The sequence below is a fragment of the Solea senegalensis genome, linkage group LG9, assembly GCF_019176455.1.
Source record: "Solea senegalensis isolate Sse05_10M linkage group LG9, IFAPA_SoseM_1, whole genome shotgun sequence".
Lineage (NCBI taxonomy): Eukaryota > Metazoa > Chordata > Actinopteri > Pleuronectiformes > Soleidae > Solea > Solea senegalensis.
The window spans coordinates 23,992,407-24,015,056 of record NC_058029.1 but is presented as its reverse complement, the minus strand read 5'-3'; the positions used below and the strand labels follow the sequence as shown (position 1 = coordinate 24,015,056).

The window sequence follows — 22,650 nt, the reverse complement described above, 5'->3', positions numbered from 1 at the left end:
GAAGCCGAGCATCGGCTAATTTGCTAACCTGTTAAGAGGGTGAAAAATGTGAAATCAACACAGTGCAGTTCAGGAGCCAAATAGATGTTTACGCACCGTATAAACAGAATGGTGGAACAGGACACAAGGTCTGTGCCTCTGATTCCAAAATGCTAGGATGCTATTTAAAACCTCTCGGTGACTAAATGAGGGCTTTGTTTGCTTTCACGTAAACAAGTAAAATCAGCATAATGACATGTCTTTTTAACAGCTAAAGGGGCTGTGAAAAGAGGCCACTGTCACATTAACTCTTGCTCTTTTTTTCTTTGCAAAGCAAACACATGCACACTGTCAGATAAGCCCAGGTGTCAATACATTGATTGCGTCAAGGTTTGCTGACACTCACTCCTACTAACCGTATACAGTAAATCAGTGACACAAACAATTGAAAGAAAATGCCTTTAAGGTGTAGGAGTGCAGTGCACATATCCACCATCTAATCACAACAACTATATATATATATAATATATCATTATAAAATGCACATGCTGTTCCACAGTAGTTGCTGATTGGATTTCCATTCAAATAGCTTTGGGTTTCAGCATAAACTATATATGTAAACGGGATGTAGTCTTCCAGTTTGGTGGGTGAAGCTAATCAGGATGTAATGATATTTTGTATAGCCACCAGGGGGCACTCCACAGGTTGCAAAAATAATTCAATTTCAATGAAAGTCTATGGGAAAATGAGGTCAGTACAACATGTTTCAGGTCTTTTTCAGTAGAACTTGTGAGAGGAAAATAAATAAGTACGGGACATATGAATACACAGCGGTGTGATTGACAGCTGGTATAGTCCAATAGGAGCCTGATAACATGTGACAAAATCCCAACATGGAACCGGCCAAACTCACAACCACTTGTCAGTTGGGTTTAAACAGCCACAGTGATGTGACTGGTTAGATGTAGAAAGTGTGGACTGTGCTCTGTTATGCAAAGTGACACCATCAGGAGCTCATGGCCCTGGGATTAAAAGTAAATATGGCTTTGATGCGTTTTGAAACACTTCATTGTTATATGCTTACAGACTGCAGTGATCTTATGCAACACATGTGCGCTGCTAAGCGAGAGCGTTCATCCCAGCACGACACAAACAAATGTTGATTGTGTGTTTTGTTTGGGCCAACTGGCTGGGTGAGTTTCTCAGAAGAGCGCACCAACACCTGGGAGTGGCTTATTAACACCAGCCTAAAGTGGTCAGACAATCACAAATGCCTGCCAGTGGTTGCCCATTTATAGACAAATTCCCCTGACAATAGATTAGCTCACTTGCCCAAAGCACTTCTATTCATTTGCAATTGCAGGCAAGAGGTCATTGTCCTGAAGTGGGCAATCAAGAGACATGTGCATCTGCAGAGTGGAGGTAAAAACACACACACATCCGTGCACAGCAGTAGTTACACTGCTGCTGCAGCAGCCAGTGTGGCCTAGAATAGCACACGGGCTACATTCCTCTGCCCTCCCTCCACTGCCTGACTGAGGCAAACACACAGCAGACTGGCGGGTCACATGACCCAACAGTGAGCGCAGATAAAGTGCATATGCACATTCCAGGGTAGTACGCTTACACACATAAGTAAGTAGGTGCAGTCGAGATGGAAAAATGATTGTCTTCTCTAATGTCACTGACGGATACATAAAACAAAGTAGTAGAAGGCCTCATCTTTCCCTTAGAGGACAATTTGATACATATCTAGATACATGAGCTACAATACGGGTCAGACACTTGGTATGATTGGATACAATTTGATGCAATATTATTCTTTGTTAAAGTAGACATTGATTTTAAATCCAATCAGATTAAGTGGAATCTATCACAACTTAACTTCTATCTATCTATCTATCTATCTATCTATATTCAGTCCTGTGTCAAAATAAATGCAGGTTTTTAATGGTCATGGTTCCCATCCATGGGCAGTGATGCTAACATGAAAACCCCAGGTGAACGTTTTAGTGTCACCATCTGCTACTTTGTTTTGACAGTCTAGTTGCAGAGTCTGCACGTTTTCCAGCGTGACGTTATATACAGGCGATACTTTCCACGGCCGCGTGTACACAGAGGTCCGCTAGAGTGCGTGTGATGTAAATTCTGAAGTTCCCACTGTGGTCCGCACAGACTCTACTTGGACAAACACTAGCATTCTGACAGTTTGAGTCCACACAGACCGCATGCGGGCAAATGTACATGCTCCCTGTAGCGCAACACTTTCCAGTCCAGTTGGTGGCGTGCTCTTGTTTTAGCCAAAAAAGACAAAGGAGACAGTCATCGTGGATACTTTATGTAAGGTCTTATCCACTCGTTTTGGTTCTAACAAAGTTGTTCTTAAACATATCATTGTTTCAAGAAAGTCATACACATGGCACGACGCAAAACAGCTCTAAACGCGCTAGTATATATGTCTGTAGGCCTGTATGTGGCGCTGTAACGCTGCTACAGAAATACACCAATAATGGAGAAGAAGATGTGGAGCATGGCAGTAAATCTCGCACACCTGTATGGAGGTAGAGCTATGACATGATCAGTTCCCCAGAGCTACACATTAACCCTAACACATGAAAACACAAAGACGGTTGTTTGGATTTTTTTAGAGCTCAGAAAAATGCTGTTTCTGTGTGGATTCAAAGTCGAAAAGATTCAAAACCTTTGCGGATTCTCCTAAACTAAATGTCTGCTACTGACACTGTATTATGATTGAAACCGAGGGCATGGAACCTTGGACGTCGCTACCTCTACACGGTATTTTGCACACACAGAAACAGCATAATAATATGTCTATGGATTAAACAGTATGACTGATAATGTGAAACAAATGTGACAGAAGTGCTATCAATGGTAAGAGAACCAGTGTTTGTATGGTGGAATCTTGAAATTCTGGTGTTACAAATGTAATGCAGCAAAAGTAGGGATGCACCTTTAAAAGTATCGGGTGTGATGTTGCCCTCATGTACTCATGTATTTCTATTCATAAAACTACTCCGATACTGCTGCACCCGATACCAATTTAGGAATGTTCACGTGAGTTGATCAGGTGTTAGAGGCAATAAGAGGATGTGGGTTAGGGTTAGGGTTAGTCTCGACGCGACTCGTGTGGGTATCAGTGGAAACCCGTGGAAAAGCAAAAAACTGAGTCCAGTCAAGTTGAGCCAAGTAGTGCTAGAACTGTATAATGGAAACACACCATAAGATAAGTAATAACGACAAAAGTAGACCTGTGATCTGCTACTAGACCAGGGTTTCTCATTCCTGGTCTTGGGAAACCCACTGCCCTGCATGTTTTAGATGTTTCCCTGCTCCAACACACCTGATTCAAATGATCAGCTCGTCACCAGGTGCTACAAAAGCCTGATAACGAGCCGTTCACTTGTATCAGGTGTGTCGGAGCAAGAGAAACATCTAAAACATGCAGGGCAGTGGGTCCCGAGGATCAGGACTGAGAAGCCCTGTATTAGACTGTCAAGAGGAGGAGGAGGAGAAAAGGTGCTCCTTCAACACAACTCATTTCATAAAACATCTAAAGAACCAGCATGACAGTCTAAGAATTTGGTGTTCCATTTTAATGAATTTGAGGTCAAACCCAAAAGTTTTCCAGGAAAAATAAAAATATTATCCTCACTCTTCCAATAGTTTTGGAGGGGACTTAAATTATTAAGTAGTCAGTATTATATCTATCTATCTATATATCTATCTATCTATCTATGTATCTATCTATCTATCTATCTATCTATCTATCTATCTATCTATCTATCTATCTATCTATCTATCTATCTATCTATCTATCTATCAATCTATCTATCATTAAACAGCAGTTGAAACAGACACAGTGGGGAGGAGGATATTTAAATTGGCTACTGTGTCACAGCTCTCCAACACACAAGTGCCCCCCCCCCCCCCCCTCCTTCTTTTTCTTTCTACGCCCATGCACAATTAGAAGAAGTGGGGCCAATAGGAACAAAGAAGAGGCAGGAGCTTGAGGCTCCACCTTCTCTCTCTCTCTCTGTGGCTGTCTTCCTCTGAGCTTTTTGCATGTACATAATCCCTGAGTTGACCCAGAAAATAGGCAGTCGTTTCAAGATCTGATGCGGCAAGTCTTTGTGTTGCACACCAGCAGCCCTGCGTCCCTGCACGAGCATGAAGCGAAACCCTGTGGGATAAAAACACTGTAATCCAGAGGAGATTTGTGGAAAAACACAAGCCTTTTTTTTTTTTTTTTTGAAAGAAGCAAGTCGGCTAACTTTGCGAAAACGGAGAGGATACGGGTAAGTGATTTGAGTCGGCTGCATTTGCTGGAGAAATGTGATTATTTTTTTATTGCTCTTGTCTGTGTTGTCTCCTCCTCTTGCTGCTGCTGCTGCTGCTCCATTGTTTGCATTCAAACTAAAAAAAAAAAAAAAAGACACGGAGAAAATGGGACAATAATCGTCCACAGCGGCTCACGCGTTTATTTACATTTAAACAAATAGAGACATCGTGAGTGTTTGTATGCGCGTGCGCTCGCTGATGTGTGTGTACGTGAGAGAAACCTGAAGCCTTTGTTGAAATGTGGTGATTCAGCTGTTGGAGGAGATGTTGCATGATGTCAGTGTTCTTTGTTGCAACCTTACGTGCGTGAAATGTAACTGCTTTTCTCAGCCTCAGCTGCCGTGGAACACACACACACACACACACACACGCGCGGATGTGGGATTCGAGCGATGTATTATTACGCGATGCACGCGTTTTTTTATTTCTATTTATTCCGCGTCGTTGGCTCGCGTCGTTCACGGGTGACCCAGCTGTGGAAAAATGCACCCAAACAATGTTGAATGTTTAACCTGTAATTTCAACCTGGGCGTCCATAGCTGTGGCACAAAGAGGAGAAGGAGGGGGTTTTGGGGAGGTGTGTGTGTGTGTGTGTGTGTGTGTGGGGGTTAAACACAGCAGGAAAAGATTTCACTGTTTTTAGTCCGTGGGTAAAAACAATGTTGCAGATGTTTGTTTGTTTGTTTGTTTTTGCCCGGAAGCGTTTACAGTGTTTTCACCTGAGGTGGAATATTGTAACATTAGAATAAATCAGAATGTCATTGTGCAACACAGTTGGTGTTGGTTCTTCTTCAAGCGTCTGCTAAATGACATGTAATGTAACGTTAAAGCAGCACACCGAAATAAAACAACAGATATGACACACACGTCCTTATAAGAAATATCGATATAACGGTGAATCAGTGTCAGTATGGCCGTGTGTTTGCTAGCTTGCCAACATACAGTGCTAGTGTTGTATTTTGAGATGCCAGTAGGGGGAGCGTGCTTCTGCAAAACACACAAACTCGCACTAATATTGCTAACATGATTCTGCAACACGTGCTAACGCAGATAACGTGTTTTTTCTCTCTCACAATATTATCGAATCGCCTAAATCGTCTGTAATCTGCGATCTTTTGGTAAATGTGTACAAATACCGACAGACACGAGTGAAAATCGTGATGTTGTCTTGGAATAAAACAGTTTAACCTTTGTCCACTTGTTTTTGATCAAAATATCAGGTAAAGTGTGTACTGAAAGTAAAATTTCAAGCATATGCTTTGAAAATATCACAGAAATATCACAAAATCCCAATTGTTTTGGTCGGGTGTTGTGCCTATTTCGTACATTATTGTTAGGAGGAGTGGACGATATGGCCAAAAATTATATTACAATAAAATCATTTCAAAATCCTGATTATGTTGTGTTTAGCTGTGAAAGCTGAAAAGTGAATCACTTGTAACTTAACAGCTATTTTCTTATTCTTATAGTCACTAAAATCTCACTAAAAGTCTCCCAAACCAAAATGATTGAGTTTCCATGATTTCTTTGTTATATGGAGCAAAGAAACCAGGAAATATTCACATTTATGAAGTTAGAATAATATTTTACAGTCAAACCAGTCTGTTATCAAAAGAGCTCTAGTTTTAAACCCCCGAAACAAGATTAAAATATGTAGATCATATAAGAAATCTCTCTAACATTGTCACTCAAAATGATAAATAAATATAGTTAGTGAAGCATTGTCCGCCCTTGTAATTGGTCCAAAGTAGAAATATTTCAATTTATGTCACAGTTACGGATTTAGTCGGGCGACAGTGGCTCAGTGGTAGAGCAAGTCCTCTTTCAACTGGCAGGTTCGATTCCCGGCTCTGCTAGTCTAATTGGTGACGTGTCACGCTGCTCCTGATGGCTGTGCTGGCAGCATGTGAATGGGTGTGAAAGCTGGGATAGAAAATATGTAGTCATCTATAGTATGAATGTGTGAGTGGCAAAACGGCAGCTTTGAGTGGTCGTCAAGATGAGTAAAGTGCTATATAAACACAGACCATTTAACATTAAATGCTGAGGTAAATGTACGCTTTGTTTATTGTACAATGAAAGTGGAGCTCGTGGTCACTATTGTACATAAATAGGAAGGAAATAAGAAATCGGTCCAGTGCCCAGTGGTGTTAATGGCACTGACCACATATTGTTGTATACGGGAACCAGAAATGTCTTAAGTGAATCCAAGCGTCTCCTGACAGAGTGTCCTCTCCTCTCACAGACAGGAGGCATGGCAGACCATCTGATGATGCCCATGAACCACAGCTCAGCGGGCGCCAGTCTCCACGGTTACAGGATGGGCATGAATGGCGGCCTGCAGGCAGGTCACCAGCAGCATGCCAATCAGCAGGTCATGCGGGCGATGCCCAACGGTCAGATGATGCACTACGGCGGCGCCCAGGCCAACATGGAGACGGCCATGAGGCAGCGGCAGGGAATGGTGGGCGGACCCATGAACGGACAGCTGAACGGGGCCCAGATGGGTCACCACCAGATGACCTCTGGTAACATGATGTATAACGGTCAACAGCAGCAGCAGCAGCATCACCCTCAGCAGCAGCAGCAGCAGCAGCAGCAGCATCACCCTCAGCAGCAGCAGCAGCATCACATGCATCCACAGCAGCACCAGCAACAGGCCCAGCACCCACAGCATCCGCAGCACCGCACCCACAGCAGCAACAACAACAACAACAACAGCAGCAGCAGCCTCCACAGCAACAACACCAACAACAGCAACAACAACAGCAACAGTTCATGAACGGAGGATTAACGTCCCAACAGCTCATGGCCAGCATGCAGCTACAGAAACTCAACACCCAGTACCACGGACACCCTCTGGGACCTATGGGTGGGAACCACATGGGGCCCACAGCCCAGTACCGTATGAACCCAGCTCAGCTAGCTAACATGCAGCACATGGCCGGACCAGCACTGGCTCTGAACGGCATGGACGCGGACATCGACGAGGAGGTCCTGACCTCGCTGGTCATGGAGCTGGGTTTGGACCGGGTCCAGGAGCTGCCAGAACTCTTCCTCGGCCAAAATGAGTTTGACTTCATTTCGGACTTTGTCAGCAAACAGCAACCCAGCACCGTCAGTTGCTGAGAGGACCTAATTTGCAAAGCGAGAGGCACAAACGGACACCGAAGAGTGGTAATGGTCCAGGATGGATAAAGGGTTCTCATCTCCTCACTTTTTGTTCTGTGGGCACCTCTAACACTGTACAACTGAACCGAGTTGTGGCACAGGGTGCACGGAAGAGAACTTTGGATAAACCCACAGTGAACGCGCAGTGCTCGAGTCTCACGTGTGCTGGTGGCTAGAGAAGGTGGCTGGCCCCAGGGCCTACAGCTCCACATCTCCTAAATCCTGGACATGAATGTACTAAAGAAATGCAGAAATTCTTTAAAAAGCCACTCTGAACAATCGCTATGACACTGTGTCGCTTCCAAGCCTGGACTCCATGACAGTTTACCAGTAAAAAGGTGTATTTATTTATTCCTAACTGAGAAAACTGATATAAAGAAACAACCACCTTCTCCTTTATGGGAACTAAGTGGCTTTAATGAATTTTTTTCCCCCCTGAAAGTAGGATGGGGGAGATAATTAAATGTAACTCCTCTGCTCGTGATTTTATTTTCCCCCCATTCTATTTGGCCTACTATTAAAAAATAAGCTCAGCTGATGCAGAAAGACAGCGTGAATTCACAAACGCAACAGAAGTACAATTTTATGTGATTTGAATTTGAATGGGAGCCTCACCCTGAATTTTTTTTTATTTTAGATGTAATGTTCTCAAAAACCTACTGCTTGTACTGTATGAAGCTGTATAACTCCAACATGTCCACACTGTTGTGTTCTATTGGAGACGTAGAACCGCCTTAATCATGCAGATTCTTATTTATTGGTTGTTTATATTGTCCCCTTTTTTGTGGTCAAACGGGGGGATGGTCTTTGTGAAGGGGGTTTTGAGGATCAATAAAGATGGCCTGGTTAGAAGTGTGGCCTGCTTTTCCATTCATTGTACGGCTCTTCCTTCTCTGAGTGGTGGAGGTCTGACTCGGTGCTTAGCTTAAACTGTGACCATGGTTTCTGTTGAGACTGGGGTGGAAATGTTGAAACAGATGGAATATTTAAGATTTGCTTCAAATCCTTTGACCTATCTTGTCTTTATGTGGCGGAATCTGTTTGTATTTCAAATTTCAGCCTTGAATTTTCAAATTTAAGGCAATTTTCGGCACACGATTAAATTCCTCCAGTTTTTAGAGGAAAACTGCGATCGTTAGAATCCCCTGCAAAATTTTATTCATTTTATTTGAAATAGAAGTTACCACGTGTTTAAGAATTAGCTTTCAAATCGGGTAAAATTCTTTCTTTCGCATCGTCACATGATTTACTATCAAAATATGAACTAGTCTATGGTCTCGTCCTTGCAATTGAATATGGAAATATTAGTAAAATCATTGACAGCAGAGCTGCGTGATATAGTCACAGAAACCTATTGCATTGCAGTTTGACAGATACTGTGATTCATAGACCAAGTCATTTTTTTTCCACACAAAAAAAATCCCCATTTGTTCTTGGATTCATGCAGAGCAGTAGAATTTTAATTAAAATGTTTTGTCGCACTTTTTTTTTTTTTATCTCAATCAAGCAGTTTCAGTGGCTATTAATTGCGCAGCGCTAACCAACGGTACAATGGTATTTAAAAGCTGTGGTTGAGATATGCTGCGTTACTTTAATATCTTTAATTGCAGCCCAAATATTAGATTTTGCTAATTGCATTTTTTTCAAATGGATTATTTTGTTTTGAGAGCAAAAGATGAATTGGGACGACTTCTCGTCTGATCGCACAACCATAAGTGTCTTTTTAACGACTGAGCTGTTCACACATTTGCCCTGGTGCAGATATTCTGCACCCATAAAAAAAGAAATAAACATTTTTACTGTTTAGTGAAGGATTTATGTGAAATTCCGGGTTGTGGTTTTGGACCAGTGTCAGACTGATACTGACGCTGCCGTTGCTGGTTATCATCCATATTCATTTTTCAGCTCAAACAGTAACCAATCATTTGTATAATCAAAGGTCACGTTCCAGTTTGATGGACGCTTTGGATAATCACTAAAATGACTTGAAAGGCTCCGCGTCGCTTACAGGATCGTGATTCATCTGTAGCAGCATTTGCATGTTTTCTGCTGTTTAAGATTAGTATTAATGTCGGGCTCCATCTGATATGACATCCCCAGTCAGAGATATTCAAATGAGATCTACTGTTAAACATGCAAACAGACAATACACTGACACTGACACAAGGTGCTGCAGAGATTCTCACAAAAGGTTAGTGCTTTCGCCGAAGGAGCATTTGAATAATTGGCGTCTCTATAGCAGCCTAAACATTTGTGCCTTTGCTGTGTGTAAAGACTAGTGTGTGTGTGTGTGTGTGTTTGTGGGGGAGGTGGCCACCGAAAACAAAGCTGACCTTAATGGGGGGGTTTAAGTGACTTAAAGCTTGTAAGTCTCAACTCAAAGACTGTAGCTTCTTTAAGACGAGTGGGGAAAGATACAGCTTTATTGTGTATGAAAAGCACAAACACAGAATGAAAGCATTGTTTTTCTGCTTGAGGCCAACAGTAAAGCTAGTAACAGCAGATAAATCATGCAGTATTGGACCACTGCCTTTGTCCCTGTATACAAGCACCAGCGTGAAATCCATGTATTGAAAGAAAGGGTGTGCCACAAGGACACCAAACGGCCCCTTTTAGCTTGTTAGCATTAGCTGTTTTCTGGTCACTATAGTTGTTAGCATGTCCAGCAACTTGCTAAGTGGTCAGCAAGTGTTGGCACATGGGATGGGATTAGGACACGAGTGTCGGCTCTACTGGGCCGAGGGTTAGGATAGATGCGTCGTTTTCCCGTGACCTTGAGGTCGTCACCGCACGGCGGCGCAAAACTGCCGCGTCACCGTTTTATACGTGACGCAAAGACACAAACGAGTGTGACGGTCAAAGCAGTTGCTTTCAGTGTAACTGAATCGTTAGAATCAGTTCATTAAAAAGGTCTGTTCACAGAATGGTTCAGTACTTCCCGCATGGCCGGAGCACAGACTCCGCCTGATGCTGAACGGGAGTGCTGTCGTTATATACAACAGACTCCTCCGTTAAATATTGAGATTTTTAGACATTTTCATTTTTAACTGATCTACAGTTTGGCATAGTTCGGTTTGATCTCGCGTGCTGACGTTGTGCTCGTGACTCTTCCAGTGACGACACTGTCAACGTCACATTTTAGAATCAGCTCATCTCACTTGGAACCTCGTCAGAGCAGGTACTAAAAAAAGCAGCAGGTACGATCACTGATGGAAAAGCCAAAAAAAAAACAAAACGCAGTTGTCTCGCTAGAACTGGAAATGTGTCATCGTAACATAACAAGGTTCTATTTTAAACCAACACTCACCATTTTTATAAGATTGAATAGTTTAGATAAAGGCTGAGGAGAAAAAACCCCACATGTTTTGTCTGATGAAGATATGAAGTTTTGGCCCTCGTCCACCATTTTGTGTCTCCTCACCATCCGTTAACTCAAAAATATCCAATTCTTTACGCTGACATGGCAGAAAAATCTGTCTCATCATCAGTTCTCAAATGTACAGGCCGTGAATTTCACTGTGTTTTTGTTGCTGCTGCTGTTCTCTGCTATTATTTCCGGGTATTAGCAGGGGGTTTGAAACTGTGACACATGGGCACAGCGCCCAGACCAGCTTGAGTCTGATTGACTCTGTTCAAACTGAAGGTGCGCACGCAGGAGCGGCTCCACTTTCTGGTGTAAAAGTCCAACTTTGAGAAATTCAATTTCATATCATTTTAGTTTGACTTACAGTTGTACATGTATTTTTAAAATGGCAAAACGTATTTATAACAAAATACAACATTAGATACCACGGCTGCAGTTTAAACATTTAAATAAATAAGTCCTTTCTTTGTGCCGTGAAACATTTGGGTTTGACATCAAAGGATGAAAAGCACATTTACGGGGTGAACGTGTGATTGAGCTTTATTCATTAGATTTAAATGAATCAAGTTTGAGTGTTGGTTCTTCAGATGTTTTATCAGATGACATCTCCGCCTCTTCACAGTCTCCTCTGCATTCGTCATCATTATTTCCAATTTGATATTGCCACACTTATTACTCCACTTATTGCTCAGCTCACTTTCGTTCAGTGTTATCAGGTGCAGCCGTATCCGAGTAGTTTTACAAAGTTAATAATGACACGTTTTATCTAATGTCATGTAAACACGTGACATGTTTTACGGCTGCTTCTTTGGGTCATTCTAAACCTTTATGGCTGCACGGTAGTAATAGTAGTAGTAGTTCTGCTTTATTTGACATTTGTTATATTGCATCGTTGCCCTCGTCTTATCTTTGTGTCGCGGTTTTCTCAGGTCTGCCAGAGAAAGAAATCGACTTCAAACAACAACGTCAAATGACCAACAAAGAAAAAGAAATCCATCCCAGTTGTTATGCAGAGTAATGCAGTTTTTTCCTCCAGTAATTGCATTCATTATAGAACGAGTGGAGAGAGACTCTCTGTGTTGTTTGGGAGTGTTTTGTGCCTTTGGGCTATGAAAATGAAAATGCCTGATTAAGGTCATGTGGGGAATGTCAGCACCCAGATTTAGCTCTTCACGTTGTCAACAGTGCGTGTTCAGCAGCGTCATGAGGGGAACATAAACCAGGAATAGCATTAACTCAACTTCTGATTAAAGCAGATGCAACGTGTTGCACCTGAATAAATATATAAAAAAAATAAATGTGTTAAAGACCATTAAAAAAAAAGAGAAATCTGCATCACAGAGGATCCATATTAAAACAGTATCAGAAGATCGGTGTTTGTGTGGTCTTTGAACGGCTCTGAGGACCAATTGTGGACAATCTCTGCTCATTTTGGCACATCAGGTCCTCACGATTCAAAAAAGGATTTTGAGTTTGGGATTAAGTGTACATCCACACTACTGTTTCCTGGTTGCATACACTCTGCTCCAGATATTCATGTCGTCCACACGAGCCGGGCGTTTTTAAAGTTGTGAAACGCTCCTGGAAGTTTAGTCGGACAGCAGAAAGAGAAACCTTCAAAAACAATGACGGTTTGTACTGTGGTTCTCATTAGTCACAACCAGACTGAAAACAATCATTTTCATTTTCACATCATCAGTCTGAGTGAAAACATCCCCGTGCTTGCTGCACAATTGTTGTTACTTGAGACGGCGATTTGAAATAACAATAGGTAGCAAAGAGCAAAAGCTGAAATTGAATCCTTCTCTTTTTGGATTGTTCTACGCCAATAAAACATTTAAATGAGTTCACATTAAATTATAGTGTTAAAACCATCCCATTTTATATTTTATTTTATTTTATTTATTTATTTTATTTTGCACAGTTTAAAAGAAGAGGCAGAAAGCCTAGTGGGCTTATTTGAAGAATGTTGAAATGTGACAATATTTATGTTTATCTATATACTGACCTAAAAAGTTACTGTCAATAGTAAATCAATCCAAATAAAATGAAAACAAATCATAATTGGACATTTAACCCATCATCATCATCATCATCAGCTCTATAGTGTCTGAGTGAGGAGAGAATCGACGCTCTGCTTGCAGCGGCGTGTGCACGCCCACAGAACCTGAGCGGTCACATGACAGACGTTTCCACGCGCGTTCGTATGGATCCACGTCACGACTGATGAAGAACTCAAGCGTGCTGCTGAGAACAGAACAGAGCGTTTTTGTTGCAAAATGACAATTTTAATTGATAACAGCAGTTTGGATGCAGCCTGAACTGGCACTGTAAAGGTCAGGGTAAGGAGGCGTGTGTGTGCGCGCGCGCGCGTGTGTGTGTGCGTGCGTGTGTGTGTTGTCTTGGCTGGACTGTATCAAGAGAATGGCTCATAAGTAGGCCAACAGCCTTGGCACGGTGCTCAGTAACGGTTGCGGGTCTCTTGCCCACTACCAATCTGGTGAGATGGTCCTCTGGTGTGTGTGGCACATGGGGCATGCTGGCACACGGTCAGAACTCTGTCTCCTCATGTATCCCATAATTGTACGCCTCACTGTTAGCTCCTTGTTCAGCCCCAATTAAACGCAGAGGTTTTGTTTCCTCGACTGTAACTCCATAGGCGAAGCGGCTAAATACGCCAAACAGTCATGTTTGCTCTCCCAATCCCTTGTTATGACAGCCGCCTGCCACACAGAGGCCAAGTCTAGACGAGGGCTAAGCTGAGCAGGGCGGGGCGGGGTGGAACGCTCCGAGACGTTAACACACGTAGCCTACTTCTGTTTCTCTTCAGCCTACTCCCCGTTTGCAGCCCACCCACAACAGCAGCAGCAGCTGCCGCTCACGACACGAGGCCTGGCCGCGTCTTCCTGTGGTGGTTCGCAGGGTGTTTTCTTTTCTCAATATAAGTCAGAAAAAAAGTCACGCTCGTGATGGAGAGCGAGACACAAGAGATAAGAAGGGGGCGGGGAAATGTAAGGATTCTCCAGTTTACAATCACCAAATTAGATGGTGTGGTTTTTCTTTTCTTAAGGGAATTTCTAAGCTGGGTTTTCCCACAGTGCTTCTATAATTCCAGTGAAAAGCCTTTAATTAACATTATGCATTACACATTATGTTAAAGCACTAGTATGTGACACTTGATGATTGTGTTGATGTTATTCTAGAAACAGTAAAAAGTTGCTCCATATGCAAAGGCCTTCTTCAAGACCACAAACATTGTGACACCGGGGCTGTTTCTCAATATACATACTTCTCTGTACTTCTGGGTATTTCTCTGTACTTCTGTGTACTTCTGTGTACTTCTGGGTACTTCTCTGTACTTGTGAAAACAAGTTCTGCTCCAATTCACAAGTACGTGACCAGCAAGTACCCTGTTCTCGCTCCGCCCATTTTACCAAGTATGCATCAGGTGGTGACTTGAGCGTACTTGGGAACGCCATGTATCCCAGAATGCATTTCACTGGAACATATGAGCAGAGAAAACACATAAAATAAATATTTTTCTGTGTCCTGGAACACAGTTTTAAGATCATTTGAGGCAAGAAATGAGTCATTTAGAATTCCAAAATGAGGTTTGTGCATTAAGATATGACGTACGTACTTACTTAGAAGAAGACAAACACCCTGGAGACGATCTGTCGTCCAATAATGGACGAGGAAAAGACTCTTTAATCTGTCTAGTAATGAAATCCCATGTTAAACTGGGCTAAACAAAGGACTTTCACTTGTGCCTACTAATCGTATAAAGTACTTTGAGGTTAAAGGTCTGTTGGGATTTTTCAGAAATATACTTTTAAGAGAATTAGAAGGCGAGAGTGGGTTTGTTCCTAACTGCAGTTTCTAGGAAATGTTTGCTCTCTAGGACTGAGATGAAAGGTATTGTCATCAAGCAGGCGTCACATGAACTTTACCTTCTCGTGAAATGTTCTTTTCAAAACGTCCAAGTGAAGGTAAAATCTGTGGAAAGGAATATGTTTCCCATTATTCCCACATTTTATACGTGACCACACAAATACACACACATCGAGAGCATCCTCGCGTCGACCTGTCGTTAGCGGCACTGGTTCGTTTAATGTATGGATATTTATGACTCACCACATCAGACCGTTAGCTGAAAACCTTCATTCTTTCACGTAGGACACATAATAATAATAATAATAATAATAATTAAAGTCCCAGAGTTGATTTATCCTCTCTTACATGAAGGCAAGATTTATTTAATGTCCATTAATATCAATATGTGCACATCTGTACCTCGTGAGGGAGGGCTTTATTTTGACTTTGATGACTCAGCTCATCCCTAGTAAAAGATATTTGGATGATGTCTTTTGTTGGTTCAAATGAGTGTCTGTGATTTACAGCCGATTATGACCTCAAACACATGAGTTTTCTGGATTACTAGAGAGAATAACTACCTTTACACAGACCTATTCACAACAACCAAGAGTGGACTCAGACCAGCCCTTAAAATGTTTAAAAAATAGTCTTCCTTTTTCTGAATCCTTATTTTTAATTCTTATTAATTCTACAGATTAAATATACTGATGTTAAAACCTTGTCTGTACATCCATTGCAAGTCTTTTATTGTTACACTGGTATATTGTGTTGCTGTGTGGGTTAAACTGCCAAATTACCCTTCAGTGATTGTTCCTTTAACAGGTGGAGGATAATTGTTGTGATTGCCAGCACGTGTGTGTGTGTGTGTGTGTGTGGGAGTGACCTACATTATAAATAGATACCAGTGTCACAGTTTCTGCTCTTGAACAAGATCTCAAGGCTGAAATGAAATGTAAAAATTCTTTTTTTTTTGTTTCTCCTCATTAGATGTTATTAATCAACCTCAGTTTGGTCTCAGTTAAGAGAACATATCAGACCTGACTGAGGGAGCGTTTGAGTGTATGCAACAGCAGCACAGGGGCGGGTGGGAACAGGAAGCATTTATACTTCAATCTTGTCGGGTTCATGTTTTGCAGCCGTCTCACTTTACTACTTTACTTTACTAGCGCAGTGATACTGTTGCCTCCATCTCTCCAGACAGATGAGATCTGAATAAAGGAACGCACTTTGTAATTGTTCCTTCACCCTCTGCTCCTGATCTCTCCCATGCACCTCCCAATTTTATTTGAAACAAAACAATACAAACATAAAAATATGAATACAGACTTAAAAGTCTCACACACACACACACACACAGTTTACCCGCTCCATGCATCCGGGCCACAGATTTTTTTGCGGGGCCAACCTTTTTTTTTGCTGCAGTGAGACCAGCCCATACGCTGTTGCTATAGAGACCGTTCTAAGGTAGAGTCATCATTAAGTGAAAGGAAGGTCGGTGACAATGGAATATCTACTTCAAGCATGTCATTTAAAGTGAGACGTGTTTGCCTGCACAAGGCAGACGCACTGGAACATTCCCCCAAAAACATGACATGTACGTTTAAAATGAGGCATTAAGTGTCACAATCAGATGTGATGGTTTTCAAAGCATGACGTTTTCTAGGAGTGTAGTCATCTGTGCTATTTCACATACAGACAGAGGACAGAGATGTAGACCATACACGTGCTAGTGATAAAGATGCACATTTATAAAGTTTAGAAACCAGAGAGTCTTACTCAGCATTGTGTGCACTTATTTAAGACTGTTTTGAATATGAAACAAACATTTAAATGTAATTCATTTTACACTGAACTGTACTGCCATGCATTGATTACCAGGTTCTATGCAGCTGGTGCCAAGTCTGAGCTCATGTTAATCTCAGGCACTAACCCCAGTGACAGATAGGTGGTCATTTGTCAATGACACACATGGGCAGGTCCCACACACACACACACACACACATGTTCGACATACATGACTTGAGGGGACATGGCATTGACTTACATTCATTACTTGGAGACTTACTCTAACCTTAACCATAATTACTACTGGCCTAATCCTAACCCTGACCTGAACCTTAACCTAACCTTAAACCTAACCTAACTCTTCACCTTTAGTCATTTACGTTATGGGTTTTGCCTTATGTCCCCACAAGGAAGACAAGTCCCCGTAATGTGACCGTGTAAACAGGTTTAGGTCCCCACAACATTAGTAATACCTGGACACACATCACACACACATTCAGTGTGTTTACATGCATGTAAAAAGTCCAGTTTTAGTTTCTTTAATTTCATGTAAAGACGTTAGTCCGACTGAAATCGAGCCAGTCTTAGTCGGACTAACATTCCTGGATAATACAGTTCATAGTCTGATTACTCCGGCATGTATGTGATTAGTCAGACTGGAGCCAAACCAAAATGTCTTTGACCAGGAAGTAGAAGGAGACGACGTAAAAACTGCAGTGCTGTTGCCGAAAATCATACGGTGTCTTTCTTGAGACAACACAGGAGTGACGCTCCAGCTAATGTGTCCCATGATTAACACGTACAGCAGGTACCAAACATACAGAACCACAGCGTGATCCATCTCACTGTTCACTCTTTGTTTTTCTGTGGCATAAACGTCAACAGGAAACGGATTCAATACGTGTTAGCTTATAGCAGTACTTCTCAAATAGTGGGAGGGCCCCCCTGGGGGGGGCGTGAGAGGCAGGGCAGGACAACTCATAACGTGGTTTATACAGATAAATAAATAATCAGGTTCTCAATAGTATTTCAATTCGGAAAACATTTCTGTCCTCTGGGGAAATGACAGAAAATAATAGAGAACCACTGGATTATAGAGAGAAACAGCACCACCAAGGAGGCGGAGTCAGACGTACACAGCCAATAAATCAACACTGCAAGTATATGACCTGAGATTAAACTGTGCATGTAAACGTGCTGTGTGTGGAGACGGTGGGGGATGATAAAGGATTAATGCTTCATCTTTGGTCACTGTGTTCCTTCAAAACTGAAGTGTGCAACTTGTTTACACGACTTGTTTCCACACTTCAAGCCATACCTGAAGCTCAGTAACGTAACTGAGCCGTTAACTGTGATTAAAAACGCACAGGTTTGCTTTTACGCGCACATTTTCAACAAAAAAATTCAATTCACCAACGGCCGGCAATATAACGACGCCTCTGCGAGATCAAAAGACACATAATGAAAACGAATGTGTTGAACAATAACAGTAGCGCTCCGGTATTCTACATTCACTGCATATAACAATGCAATCAGTCAGGTCTGATAGTATTGCTTGACACAGCCTGTTTTCAGATGACGGATGCAGCATATGAATCATGCTAAATCATTTCTGTTTACCAAGACCAAATAGAGGCAGAATAACAAACAAAAAAAAAAATCCCTAAAGTCACACAGTTAAACACACATCTGCAGAAACTTAGTGGACAGTCTGACTAAAGCCAGCGTTGTCTCTTATTGATGTGTTGATTTTGTGATTTCATTTTACTTCTAGAATTCCCCTCGGGTGAATGACTGTAAAGCAAAGAGTGACATACACAGTGAAAGTGAGAATTGAACTTGGGATTCCCAGTCGAGAGAACGAGTTACTTATTGACGACAAGGGGCACGGCTCTATCTGTGTGTGTGTGTGTGTGTGTGTGTGTGAGGAAGGAGCATGTTTGAACTTGTCTGCATTAACAAGAGAGTTTGAAGTCGCTTTGTCGGGTTTGTGTTCACCGTGTGTGTGTGTGTGTGCAGTGGCAGGGGGTAAATAAAACCATAGATCCCTCAGGGCAGGGTTCATTCAGTGGACGTTTGTTGCTCAAGCCGAACTTCCTGATTTTCTCACTGAACAGTCACTTATCTACATGTGTACGGATATAAAAAGTACAACCCAGCACACACGCTTCAGTGCAAACAGGCCTTTTCCCTGGAAAACATCAGTTGGGTTACTGGATTCTCCTTCTTAGTCATGCAATCACCATCGCACTTTTCCGGCGCTGCATAGTTTCACTGTTGTCTCAGGGATTGTTTTGTTTTCCATACGTATCCAGATCCAGCTGAAGGGGCCTTTAAATGCAGCTATGTGTACCATGTGCACGCAGCCTCCAGAGGAACGCCAGTGTCTGACTGTGGCGTGTTGGGGCAAGTGACACAGACGTTGCCTAGTGATAGCAACAAACCCCAGAATAGGAAAAAACTCTGGGGTTGAGTGATTTTTGCCGGCTCTTTGAAGTAAAAGGGTGTAAAATGGTTTATTTTCCTCAGTAGCAGCACATACTAAACAGGAATGTCTGTAAGTACAGGAAACCATTTTTAAATAATTCGATAACAATATAATAAAGGTTCATTATACTGATATAATACTTATGCACTGAGGTCTAATCAATCCTAGACCATAGATAAATATGTGTTCCAGTTTGCCGTTGAATGTTAAATAGCCACTAGGGGGCAACTCCACAGGTTGTAAAAAAAAAAGAACTTTGCTTGGCGTCAAATCCAATGACTTTTCAACGACTTTCCAGGACCAATTCCCTTCAATTCAAGGACCAAATGTGCTGACACAGCTTAAGATGGAAGAGCAACTTGTAAGAGCTGCTTCCCGGGCACCACGTTGTCGTTTGCTCTCTCAGTGAACACATGCACAAGCTTTAAAGGATTTAAAGGACCTGTGGGAACCCCGGAGAAGGGAGGCATTTAGTGATGACAAGTATTGCCCCTGAGTAGCTTAGACTCACCCTTTAAACCAGGTCTATGTGGTTTTACATTAACTGTGTGAAAGGTTTGTTTTCAGTGCCTAAGAATTGATGAAAACCTTCCTTGTTTCACTCAATAGCAAAGATCACTCTTCTGTCATGTGACATTTATTGTGATCATTAGCAGTAGCATCTGAGGTTGAAAATGTGTTGTTGTGATAAAACGTTTTGGCTTTATCATCCAGCTTTATCTGGCTTTACTACTTCAATGTAATAGAACAGAAACGTGCTGCGTTCTGTTTACATCGGAACCTGGAAGAGGGAGATTCACCGGTTTCCAAATTGGAAATTCCCAGTTCAGACTACAAATGGAACGCGATATTCCTGACGTGCTTTTACCCAACAAACATTCCAGTGCGTCAAAAGCAGATTACACAGAAATATCAACACTCTGAAAAGGAGTTGACACAGTAACAGCAACATGTGGGCAAGTTAATCCAAAACCAACTGTTAAAATAATAATCGTTCACTTTGAGCATTAATCCTGTTGACACTGTGTCAGCGAGGCTGTTAAATCAAACCCAAGTGTTCCTGCTATTACACTTGACTGTAGTCTCTACAAACACCACACATAATAATAAGTCACATTTAACACCAGCAGGAAAATAGTGTGGCTCGGCTCCAGAGAATTACAGGTTCATAGGTCAGGGCGAGGGAAACGGTATTAGTACAAGCCATGTTCTGCACACAGTGTCTTTGTGAGCAGGGCTTTAAGACTGTGTGCTAATCTGGTGACAGTGGCAAGCACATGCTACCACACACTGGAGTGGAATTCATAGAAGAGCTCAGCGTCAGCGTTTACATGTGAAATCGAACTCATTGCGTGTGTTTATGGCAGGGAAAAACCACATTTGTGCCCATACGTCATTTCCATTTATTATACCGGCCAGTGTTTGTGTTCTTAAACGTGTGATTTCTGCTTCTTTTTCTTTTCTTTTTTTTATTGCTGTCATGTGTATAATATTCCTCACAGTAAAACCCCCGACGTTAGCCGGCCCACACTGTAAGGGAGGCAGGGTTCTGTCGGGGCGAGTGTGCGCTGGGGTGAGGGGCTGTCAAGACAAGAGTCCTGAGCAGATATTATCTCCCAATCACAAGTCACTAGAGACAAGCCAGCGGAGCGGCTCTGTGGCCTCATTTACGGAAAGTGATTAAATCAAATTAGATTTTCAGCAAAAAAAAAAAAAAAAATGGTGTCACTAGACACGGCTGTCAGCGTCATGTATTATAAATACACTTTCTGATGAAAGACACAGACTGAGTGTTTGAGCCGCTGCTTCTCAGACATGTCATTGGTTTGTCTATGACTGAATAAAACAAATTCCAGTAAGCACTTTTTTTATTTTTACACACCAGGATCTCCTGCTCACTCTCCCACACCAAAGTGTCTGTAGCCCACAGGGACTGATCTGATCAGTGTCACACGCTTAAACGCAAACCAAGGGTTTTAAACTCAGATTTGAAGTCAGTTTCACTTTGGTTGTCATGTCACATGATGTTGTCTAACGATGAGATAAAGCAGGGAACTTAAGCTGCAGTGCGCTCCACTTAAATCAGAACTTTATTTTATTCTATTTCATGGGTTTAGTTACCAGGGACGATGGAGATGAATAAATATTACTCTAAATGTGCCAGAATTAGCCAATAGGGTGTTTTTGTGACGTCTGAACTGGGAGTGACGTCACCCATGAGTTCACCGTGTTCCAGTTAAGAAGCTGGAATGTTTTATGCACTCTTTGATGTGTCTGTGTCACCTATGACATTACACTACTTCTTTTTCAATACATACATTGTTGCTGGGGAAAACTGTCCAGTAAAAAAAACAGAAAAAAAAACAAAAAAAGTCCAGTCCATGCCGAATTTCTTGGTTTGAAAATGTGGCTCAGCTGAGTTTGAATAGAAAGGTTGAAAAAAAAAAAATAGTACCATGTGTACAACTGTGACACAAATACGACAGAAGTGCTATTAACAGTAACGCTGCGGTCGCGCCGGTTTAACTGTGTCAGCCGTGGTGCGCGGCACGGACCGTACAGATGACACATAAGGAAGTAAGTAAAGCTTTATTTGTATAGCACCTTTAAAAACTGAAATTTGCAAAGTGCTCTGACATACACAAATAACAAATACGCACATATATACAGTATAAACAAAACAATTAACAATAATAATCTCCCTGTATCCTCATCTTGCAGGTTGCAGGATCCAGATCCAGTTTTCGAGGCTATTACACTGATACATATCATCACCATTGTTATTGTTCTATAATTAAAAGTCGATATCAGTATAATTGTTATCAACAGTCTCTGCTGCTGCTGATATAAATGACATTGTAGTTGTATAAACATGTCTTCACTGACTCTATATACAACTGTCCTGCCCTCTTGTCCTCTCTGTCCCCCATGTTTCCTTTCACCCCAACCGGTCGAGGCAGATGCTGCGCGTCTTTGAGTCAGAGATTTCTTCTCGTTTCTCTGCTCTCCTTGATGTTGTCTATGTCTGTCCTTGAGATAATGTATGTTATGATTTGGTGCTATACAAATACAATTGAATTGAATTGAATATTTACGCTTCACGGTATGGAAAAAGGGGGATATGCAGCAGCATTTGAGGACAAAGGAAATTATTATTATTAGCTTATTAGTAAATTGATTTAAGCTGCTTGCAAAGACAAAGACACGCAATGAGATAAAAGAATAAAAAGATGGCATCACATAAAAGCTAGCAAGCCTTATCTCCGCAGGCAGGCCGTTCCAAAGCCGTGGCGCTCTGACTGAGTAGGCACGGTCACCCACGTCCATCATGTACCGGCGAAAAAGTCGAGGGATGGCAGCTCGAGCTCGGGCCAGACAGCTGATGGTGACAGTGGTTGATGTTACACAAAAACGCAGTGATCCCGTGGCGTGTATGACGTGGCGCACATTTGGTGTGAACGCAGCGTAGAAGTACTACAAATGCAACGCACCCATATTCTTAAATGACATAGATTTTAATAGGCGAGCCTTTTGTTCTGCGGCTAGAATGAGATTTTCCTCAGTGCAGGGGCTGCTGTCAGTGCGATGTGTCACTGCCTTATGCAACCAAAAAACACAACAAAAAAAA

General features: G+C 42.0%; 1 protein-coding gene across 1 annotated transcript; it reads left to right on the top strand.

The window, feature by feature from the left end:
• The first annotated feature begins 4,060 nt into the window (after positions 1-4,060).
• cited4b (Cbp/p300-interacting transactivator, with Glu/Asp-rich carboxy-terminal domain, 4b) lies at positions 4,061-8,379 on the top strand. Its single transcript, XM_044035067.1, has 3 exons — positions 4,061-4,295; positions 6,584-6,997; positions 7,036-8,379. The coding sequence occupies exons 2-3, from the start codon at positions 6,593-6,595 to the stop codon at positions 7,465-7,467; spliced, it is 837 nt and encodes a 278-aa protein (XP_043891002.1). The 5' UTR covers positions 4,061-4,295; positions 6,584-6,592; the 3' UTR covers positions 7,468-8,379.
• Positions 8,380-22,650: the final 14,271 nt, after the last annotated feature.

What these genes read in the sequence shown, in the direction of transcription:
- cited4b (XM_044035067.1), top strand. Translation starts at nt 6,593, where the DNA reads ATGGCAGACCATCTGATGATGCCCATGAACCACAGCTCAGCGGGCGCC. An exon ending in CACAGCAGCACCAGCAACAG is followed by an intron (nt 6,998 to 7,035) that starts GCCCAGCACCCA and finishes CCGCACCCACAG; the next exon opens with CAGCAACAACAACAACAACA.